Source organism: Neophocaena asiaeorientalis, unplaced genomic scaffold (genome assembly GCF_003031525.2).
Source record: "Neophocaena asiaeorientalis asiaeorientalis breed wild unplaced genomic scaffold, Neophocaena_asiaeorientalis_V1.1 scaffold515, whole genome shotgun sequence".
Lineage (NCBI taxonomy): Eukaryota > Metazoa > Chordata > Mammalia > Artiodactyla > Phocoenidae > Neophocaena > Neophocaena asiaeorientalis.
Genome location: NW_020175829.1, coordinates 3,016,035 through 3,026,197, shown reverse-complemented (window position 1 = coordinate 3,026,197; position 10,163 = coordinate 3,016,035). Strand labels below are relative to the sequence as shown.

The window sequence follows — 10,163 nt, the reverse complement described above, 5'->3', positions numbered from 1 at the left end:
CACTTCGTCCCAGCTTACCCTTCCCCCTCCACGTATCCTCACGTCCATTCTCTACGTCTGCGTCTTTATTCCTGTCCTGCCCCTAGGTTCTTCAGAACCTTTTTTTTTTTTAGATTCCATATACATGTTTATTTCTTTTAAATTTGGGAAAATAACACTTTGTGTTTATGGGGCGGGGGTAACAACAGGTAATGGGGGTCAATATGAGGACCCCCCCATTATAGATGCTTTCTCTTTCATTCTCCTGTTTCCCTGCCCTTATTTAAGTCCTTAATTAAGGGTTAACTAACTACACACAGCACAGCGCCTCAACCTAGCACATGAAAGTTATTCAATAAATATTTATTGATGAGATGACAAGAGATCAGGGGATGTTCTGCCCAGCTCTTTCCTCCACCCAGTGCTGTTAGCCTGCAACTATGGCCCATGAACTGTATCCTTGTCACTCAAAATCCTGAGATTACTAAACTGGATCAAGGTCTTGGTTGAGCAAGACAGAAGTCAGCCCTGGCAATGGCTGTGCCTGGTTGGTGAGACACCATTGGTAGGAGGAATGGTCAATATTTAGAGCAAAAGAACATCACATGGAGAACTGTCACTCCATACCTGAAACAATGCAGGGACACGCAACACATCTAGAAGACACTTACAATTCTGTCTACGTTACAGATTGTGAGAGAAGCTGTACTCAAAACACACTTTGCTTGGCAGAAACATAAACTGTAAGAAATGTGTAGTCCATTTCAGAGTGCCCTACTGTGTAGGTTTCTTTTCATTGTGGCAACTTGACTGCTGTTTCTGTAGGTTTGTACCTTGACTGAGTTCAACATGATATGGGGGTTCATGGAAAACCAAACATACAGCCAACACGCCCTTAACAATCAACCGACTGTCTTTCCGTGATACCAGGTGAAGGCCAAATTCAGACATTTCCGGCTTCAGAGCCTTGAATGCATGAACAAGTGAAGTGCATTACTGAAGAAATAGGTAGAGGCCATTTTGATATTAAGCAGAAAAAAATGGAGAATATCATATTCTGTTTTGATTGGCAGAGGGAATCAGAAGCTATTCCCATGGAATGCTTTCAAAATGATCCCAGGGCTGAGAAAATCTCAGTTCTGCCCTAATCTCTTCATTGGAAACTTCTCAACATCTTGGACTCTCCCTTTGGTCACTACATGTCTTTTCCCACCTCTCTCTTGATATCTCAAGACATCCAGAAATGCAGCTACGCAGTTTGGTGCAAACGTGAGCTTAGGCTTGGTGAGTTTTGTAAGTGAAGGTGCATTTGCCAACTCAGGTGAAATCACTTTAAAACTCTGCTTCTGAAGGCCTAGGTCTGCATAAGGCCATGCTTCAAGAATAAAACGGAGTAGAGTCAGGAGAGCTATGGAATGCAGCCTTTGTGACAGGACTGTGATCAGAGAGTCTTCTAACTGTCTGCATCCCTACAGGGTGGGCCCTTTCCTTGGCAGGCGCTGGGAACTGTCAAACCAGCAGTGAATGGAGATAACGCTCAGGGTCCTAAGAAGCTGGCAGCACAAACAACATGGGAACCACGCTCTTGCCTCTCCCACAGCGGCTTCCCAAACAACGTCCTGAGCTCTTGCATGTTTATCTATTTCCTAATTTTTCAGTTTCTAAACTCAACCTATTTGGTGCTTGTAAAGAAGAGCTTAGCATAAGAAGAAGATAGTAAGATGAAACTATTTTCATGACGATCCTCTAGAATCTTAGACTAGTCCCAGTAGCAAACTAGTCCCAATCCACAGATGGGAAAACTGGGGACCAGAGATGTTCAATGACCTACGTTCTCCTCAACAAGATCTGGGTCTCATTATTGGTTAGTGGGGGAATTTGGGTGAGGACCCATCTATCTTATCTCCCAGCATCAGTCTTCTGGGTGTAAGATGACCACTAGCTGTTGGGTTCGGCTTCCAAGGCAGCGAGATTAAATGAGAGGAGGTTAAGACAGGAGGGTAAGACCCATTACTGGGGGTATAATGTATAGGACTTTCAGTTTGGAGCAGCTGGATTTTTTCCTACTGAGAGGACCAGTGATAATAACAGGATTCTGGAGCATTCTGGATTGATTCAAAGAGCTATTAGGAAATTTTAGATAGAAAAGGAGTTGGAAATATAGAAGCCAGCGGGAGTGTTTCCTAGGCTTTCATTTGCGCACATGCTCTCATTTTCTTTCTACTGCAGGTGAAATGAGTTGCTGGCTGCACGTCCGTGTGCCAACAGCCTGCTGCACTGATAGAACTGGGAGTTTCTGTTTAATCGCATGGCTCTACCTTAATCCTGCTGACCCCAAAACAAGCCGGACAGGCCACACCACATACTTTGGGAAGAACTTGAGCTCTCTCACGGAAAATGACGGTGATGGGGACAACGAGAAGGAGGCAGGGACACTGCAGGAAAAGTGGAAAAGGTGGTGACCAAGAAGGTTTGTGACCACAGACTGTCCAGGAGATTAGAAGAGATCCCTCTTGGGCCACCTGGGAGGTTTGGATTAAGTGACAAGAAGGTCAAGAAAGGTCATTCTGAAGGGGATGCGTGGTGGCAGGTCTCATCCAGTGCAGTTCTGCTGGCTTATCCCATTCTGACCTAACCCAGGGTTCAGATAAAATACCACGTAAACCGTACTCTGGAGATGTGATGCATTTAGAACTACGACAGACATTTGAGACATTTCCAAAAGTAAAGACAGTCCAGTAAGCAAAGTTAACTGCTGCAGAAGATCTACAGACAGCAATACCCATGCACATTTCTCTTTTGAATGGCTTGACGGAGATACACATTACTTTTGCAGTTATTACCACACATGCTACATTCAACTAAAAAACCTGCTCAGGTCCCCAAATATGTCTTTTGTAAGAAGATAAATCAAGGGGTAGGTAGGTGAGGAAATGAGTACGAATGGAAGAGCATACAGAATATGTTCGGGGGTTGTCTGACTGTCATCTTCGTTTGCCAATAATATTCCAGGAGGCAGAGGTGAAAAAAAGTTCTGTTTCTTTCCTGCTTTGTTGATATTGTTCTAATAGATCTCGTCTAGTCTTTATTGATTTTCCTTCTTTCTGCCACCATTGCAGTTTGGGGTTTGAGTTTTCCTGATGCTCTGGCCCTGAGCCCGCATCCCCAGGGAACCACCCTCATCCGGCCAGCCCCCGACACCAGGCTGCCCGCCCTGTACAGGCCTGAATTACTTCAAGGGAGAGTCGATTAATGGCTTCTGTTCATGAAAGAAGCTTTTCACAGAGCCTCAACTCTGCTGTCTGGAGCTCTCGGAGGATCAGGCGGAAGGGGAGAGAGAGGCGGAGTGGTCTGTGGGGTTAAGACATCTTTGAATGTAATGACTATTGGAAACAAAGGCTCTCCCTTCCTGGAGGCCCCAGGGTCGTGGCCTGTTGGAAACGCCTACAATAAGTAATAAGGATAACCCTCTACCAAGACATCGAGAGTTTAAAAAAGGACTATTGTTTTAATATGGGATTTATTCCTGGCTGCTGGTCATCACTGCAAGTCTACCTGGAGGCTTCAGATTTCAAAGATGAGTAAAAAGGACCAGCGTGGAGGAGGGGCAGCCCCAGGGGTGAGAAGGTCACAGAGCTGACAGCCGTGGGAATGTCCTGCCGACCTCTCTCTTCAGGCCCAGGCAGACTCCAGAGGTAACACGAGCAGCCAGACCCACCAGGAGATGCTGCCCTTGTCTGCCCGAGGGCCCCCTGGAGCACAGCAGGCTGTGATTTCACACAGATGCAGCAGCCAGGAACACACCGACCAGTGCACCGGCCTAGCCAAGCCATGCGCATTGCTAGTAGGAAGTCCAATGTCAACTTCCCAGGGGTACTCTAGACGAGAGAGTTTGGGTGAAGGGCAGACTCAGGTGGGCAGACCCAGTTAGAAAGTGGCTTTTTTCCCTTGAATCTGCTACCTGACAAGGTCAATGGCAGCTGGGGGTGGGGTGGCGGGTGGGGATGAATGTCGGTTCACGATCCCCCTGAGTTCTGACTTTCTAATATTCTGAACCACGTGCCGCGGTCACAGACATAATTACAGGGCCTGTTCCTCGTACTTTTCAGAAGTTTCACCGGGGGCTTTCTGGCAGAAGTCCTGCTCGTGCAGCTCAGAGATCTTTGCTGCCAACAGCAGAGCCCCTATTTTTCTTGTCAGCAGAGACAGTCACGTTAACTGTCAAGCCTGAAAGAGCCCCACCCAGCTCTGTTTGGTGTCACGTGGTTTTTTTTTTTTTTTTTTGAAAGGCCCTGCTGTAACAGCAAGAATTGCTGGGTGTCCTTTTCTAAGTAAACAGGAAATATCACTCTGTTTGAAAAAAAAAAAAGAATCCCTCTTCTCAGCACAAATGCGATAATACGCCAACTTATCTTTCCCGTGAATGTTGAATTAGGAGCAGCCCAGTCCTCTTATAGCAGCCCAGCCCTCTTCTTAGCTTCTGAACCTTCAGTGAGCAGAATCTCCGGAAGGCCCGGCTGACCAGCACATTTTAAAAATCCTTCCACTGATTTCTGGGAGGCAGTAGCATCACAGTTAGGAAAGACAACGATGCATGAAAAAAAACAAACAAACTGCAAAATCACATTTAAGGGGCGAGATGGTACGCATCTAAATTTTAGTCGCAGCAAGAATTAGTGTTTTGGTATTTGACCGCTTTTCTATATCTGAAAAAGCTGGAGCCTTGAGTCAGTCGGGAGAGTTGACACGGGGCAGCATAAAGAAACACAGGATGGATGGCTTTTTTTCCATTACATCAGGACCTGGGTTCGTGTGTCAGGCAGGCGCAACCCCACCAGTCCTCCACACACGAGCACGGTGGAGGCCAGCAGGATGGGGATTGCTTTGGTGATGCTGACCAGGGAGCCGAATATTAAGTTTCCGAGGACGGCCGCTGCTTTGCACAGTGCATTCAAGAAGCCAAAGCCTGTTGCCCTGCAAAGGACAGAGATATGGACAAGGTTGAGAAAGTGTCTTCCAAGAGTCCAACTTTAGACACAAATGTCTTCTAGGATAATTTTCAAAGATCTTCAAGTAGACTGTTTTGTACGTCCTTAGAGCAAGTAATCAAATATTTGTCAGCACATTTGCAAGTAGAGAACCCCAGCTGTTGGTATTGTTCCTTCAGCCCTCTGTTGACTTTCTTGCCACCTCAACTCATTCTTATTCTGCCCATGAGTTTATTGTGAAGAGAAAGAGAAAGGACATTTCAGGGAGTCAGAAAAGTTACATTAAATTGAAATGTATGACGATGTATTTCTTTAAATTTTACTTTTTACTCCCTATCTCCTCTTATCTTAATTCGTGTGTGAGGTTTTAAATACTTAAAGTGCATGGAACTTTCAGAGAAAATCAGGGATGACTGGGTTGTACTTGCATCGTTCTGGCACCATGGAAGTGAACTCTTACTCTTGTCCCAGATGTTTTTGGTAGCGGGCAGAAACCGAACCCTGAGCTGGGTGGCCACCAATGAGCCAGTGACACATTTCTTACACCCTCACCAGAGTCCTAGGTGGGAAATCAAGCCCAAGACAATATTACAGAGGAAATCAGATTGTAGGCCCACAGAAGATCCTGTTTAACTCTGCTGACATATAATATGTGCACGTGGTATATGAATAAGACACATCCCATTTCTTAAGATATTCTTTGGAAAAGAAAAATTTTACTATCTTTATGGGTGTTGAATGTTAATTTTACTGTGGTTTTCTAGGCAAGACATTTAATTTTGTTCATAAGAGTACCGATACTGCTGACATCATGAGATAATATGAATTTCCTCTGCCTTTATGCCGGCTCCCTGTTATTTGCCCGTCACCGGGTATATGTGTGTAATAAAGGCACATTGAATGCAGGGTTCACTGTTGGATACCTTTATCCCCCTCCAGAGGGAAATGCATTTTATATACCGTAAAATGCAGGACTTAGTACACATCTTTCTTTGATTGATTTGTAAATTTGTTTACTGTAGGTTTTCCCTTGGCCAGTCAGAACAACTACTCGTCACGACGTATGCTATTCCTAGTGATATTTTCTACAACGTGTAGATATTTACTGTGGGTATTATCCAGCCATTCCCCTTCCCATACCATAAGAAAGGAATAAGCACCCCTCCTGTGCTGTAGGAACTGAGCCATTGATTTTGCTGGTGAGAACAGACCTAAGAAACAGCAGCAAGCACTGCCTTTCTTTTTTGGCCAAGACACCTAGAAAGTCGAGTAAGTGGCCTCTGCAGTGTTGCAAAGTTGCCAACTGTTTGGATCTTGGAAGGGGTGTAACAGAATCTCTGATGGAGAAAAACAGGAACTTCTTGAGAAGAGGGTAAGCTCATTTTGTATTCTTCCTCTTCTTTTTGGTTTGTTTTTAAAGAAAGAGACTAGTAATAGCAACAACCACCAGAAAGATAAGGAGATTTAATGTACTGATAACTATTTTCAAATGAAATTGCTTGAGGTTACACACTGAGTACCATAGAAGACTTAAGCAGAATGACATCATCATCTACCCCACCCCCACCTCCATGGAGAGGCCAGGAGGCCAAACTGTCTATTTTTTTTTTTAATTAAAAGACTTTTTTTGAGCAGTTTTTGGGCTCCAAAAAATTGAGTGAAGAGAAGAGAGAATTTCCATATAGCCCTTCACCTTCCACCCCTATTATTAACATCTTAGTATGGCACATTTGCTACAATTGACGAGCCAATATTAATATATTACTGTGAACTAAAGTCCATAGTTTACATTAGGGTTCACTGTGTTGTGTATTCTATGGGCTTTGACAAACGTATAATGACATGTATCCACCATTATAGCATCATACAGAATAACAGTTTCACAGCCCTAAAAATCCTGGCAGCCACAGATCCTTTTACTATCTCCATAGTTTCACCTTTTCCAGAATGTCATATAATTCAAATTATATAGTATGTAGCCTTTTCAGATTGGCTTCTTTCACTTTTTTTAAACTACATTTTAGTTTCTAGATTCTAGAGTCATAAATTACCCAATGCATCTTATGGTAGTGAGATAAGCTGTATTGTTCTGGGGAAAATGGCTAGCGTGTATGTTGCTGATAAGCGAAAGGGAAACATTCTGTATGAAGAAGTCTCTTGATCACAAAACTTCAGAATGAGCCATGAGGAATTTACATCTGGGTTAAAATAACCATATTTTGCCAAGCTATAAGCCTCTGGTACAACTCAGAACAGGGTAAAAAATACAGGCAGTTATCTCCTTTCATTACCGAAACTATAACAGAGGAACAGACGACTTCCTGAGATCTCCAAGCAGCAATAAGAGAGATGCATCAGGAACATCTGGTGTCAGAAGCCGCTAAAAAATACGACCAAATTCTAATTTCTTAAGAATCTCCATTTTCATTTACCACGCAGAGGCAGTTCTTCAGATAATAATCTGGTGTGGCTACAAAGCACAGAGCCTCCTTAAATTACTGTGGGCATTCCAGAAAACATGACTGTCCTTTCCTTGGATAAGTAAATTATTTCTTCAAATAATTGAAGCTGGAGGGTGTGATTTTCTACACACAGGAGACACAGTTGTATTAGAAAAATTATTCTCAAAGTGGTTCTCCCTTGGGGTTATCTGTTTATCAGTAAACAAGCTTTTAGTTCATTTATTCCCTTGTTCCTATTTAAAGGAAGGTTATGAACTTCCGCAGACATCCTAAGCACAAGTCACTTTGTCCTCATCAAGGCCTTGGAGGGTGACGAGCTCAGAGCTGGCAGAGCCCAATTGGACTTAACTGACTTCCCAGCAGTAGGAAAAGCTACTGCATTTTTTTTCCAGACCAAAGATGTTCTGTGTCTTCTCTTAACCAACAAGCACCCAAGAGGAAGAATGCAATAATCTGTTGTCTTTTTACAAGTTCCATTCCTTGTTCCCCTACCTCTCCAGCCAGAATCCCTTGTTTTCAATTCTTGCTGAACCTATTTATTGAAATCTTTTAAAGGGAAATTCTTTTCCCAACAGTACCCTGTGACTGCAGCAGCCCTGTTCCCCATTCCATTAAGGTGATCCTTCTCCCTGCACCATTAACTCCCTCTGATGCTGGTGCAGGCAGCAGGCTTGCCGCAGTGCTTAGGCTCAGCTGATGGGGGATGGGGCCACCAGAGCATACCCTCACCACAGCTGCGCTGTGGCTTCTTCTCCAGGGCCTTCACAATGCTGTGGGTTCTAGTGCATTTATATCGTTTTATACTTTAATTGGTGGCCAGGAGGGCTTCCCTGGTAGCGCAGTGGTTAAGAATCCACCTGCTAATGCAGGGGACACGGGTTCGAGCCCTGGTCCAGGAAGATCCCACATGCCGTGGAGCAACTAAGCCCGTGCCCCACAACTACTGAGCCTGTGCTCTAGAGCCCGCAAGCCACAACTACTGAAGCCCGTGTGCCTAGAGCCTGTGCTCCACAACAAGAGAAGCCACCGCAATGAGAAGCCCGCACACTGCAACGAAGAGTAGCCCCCGCTCGTTGCAACTAGAGAAAGCCCACGTACAGCAACGAAGACCCAATGCAGCCAAAAATAAAAAAAATAAATAAAAATTAAAAAAAAATTGGTGGCCAGGAAAAGGAGACTCCATTCTGGATAGTGAGGATAGTTTTGCCTTCACATCCAGCCTCTTTCTTATTTGGTTTTTCTGACTTCAATGCAGGGTCAGCCCTAGGTTTTTTGAGGCTCCTGGGAAGACGAAAGGGTCACTGAATAATGGCAGCACTTTGACAACGCCTGGCACATGGTACATATGCTGGCGTTAGCCATTGTTTTAAACACTAGCTGAAATATCTGACCCATCGACTGATGAAATTAGGAAAAAAAATTAAATGTTACATTTTGAAAAGACCTGAAATTGTGTAGAGTGTAGATCCAGACTCAGCTCATGGAATTTACCTGTTAAAGGGTAAAGTGTGAGCATTCTTTTGGTCTAGTCTAAGCTCTGGAAATGAACTTTTTCCAGACAACTCAGTTAAGTCATTGGCAGAAGTTACTTTAGCATGGGACATTTTGGAAAGTACAGGCAGTCCTAAAATCAGAAATACATGTGATCTAAAGATTCATCTGGGAGTCGGCTATTTAAAACACAATGAATTTAATTTTTCTCATAGAAACAATAATACAAATGATGGCTAGCTTCCCAGATTAATCTAAAAAAGCTATTTTAACACTGAATCCGTCTGAGCAATTGGACTACAATGCTGAGAGCACTAGAAACCCCTTGAATATTTGTCTAATAAGCAAATTGGTTCTTAATATGGTCCTAATACACATCTTCTATGCATTTATTTATTTACTAACAATCATTCATTAAGCATCTATTATGTGCCTAACACTGCACTAGATACCAGGGACCCCAAAATTAATAAGATGAAGTCTCTTTTTACACTAAGATAGGTGCAGAGAGATCATGATAACACAACATGCTAAGTGCATTAATAGAGATACCCACAGGCTACTACGGGGCCATAGAGGATGTGAAGTGATCTCCCGCTGTGGGTGGAGACAGTTGAAGAAAGGCTTCTCAGAGGGGATGGATGAGAATAGAATTGGTCTTGAAGGAACAGGAAGAGCTTGCAGGTGAGGATGGAATGTGGACAAAGGTGTTCTCTGGCTCTCAAAATACGCTCACATCTCTCTAAAGTATCTCCGTGGTACCCCACTCAGGTGTACCTTAGACATCTTCTCCAAAACCTTCTTGAGTGCCAAATGACCTGCCTCCCTCCAGTCCCCAAACAAGTTTCCCATTTCCTCCTGCAGCTGTTCTCAACTTGGGGTTAGAATAGCAACCTGGTTGAACTACGGTGCAGACATGTGTAACCACAGCCTCACCCAGCCGTGCGCAAAACATCACTTGTGGAGCTTTTAAAACACAGTGATGTGGTCATACCAATGCCTAGGGCCATGCTCCCAGAACTTCTGACTTTACTGCTCTACTGGGAGTCAAGGCATAGGTATTTTTTAGAAGCCCTGTGTGAGTCTAAGGGGTATCCAGGGCTGAGCACTCTGCAATTCTCCCAGAAATACCTACACTTTTGAATTGATTTCGATTTACTGTTACATACAAAACGCAATTACAAAAGCAAAACATCCGCTCCAGCCCTCCAACAAATGGTTTTTTTTTTTTTTTTTTTTTTTT

The 10,163-nt window shown here is 43.8% G+C and overlaps 1 protein-coding gene across 2 annotated transcripts in view; it reads right to left on the bottom strand.

Moving 5' to 3' along the window:
* Window positions 1-4,769: 4,769 nt before the first annotated feature.
* The window catches only part of SV2C (synaptic vesicle glycoprotein 2C), a 171,348-nt gene continuing 165,954 nt past the window's right edge, over window positions 4,770-10,163 (bottom strand). For both annotated transcript variants that reach the window (XM_024732792.1, XM_024732791.1), the window contains exon 12: window positions 4,770-4,953. In XM_024732792.1, the coding sequence (XP_024588560.1) occupies window positions 4,770-4,953 (184 nt within the window). The remainder of the gene's footprint in view (window positions 4,954-10,163) is intronic.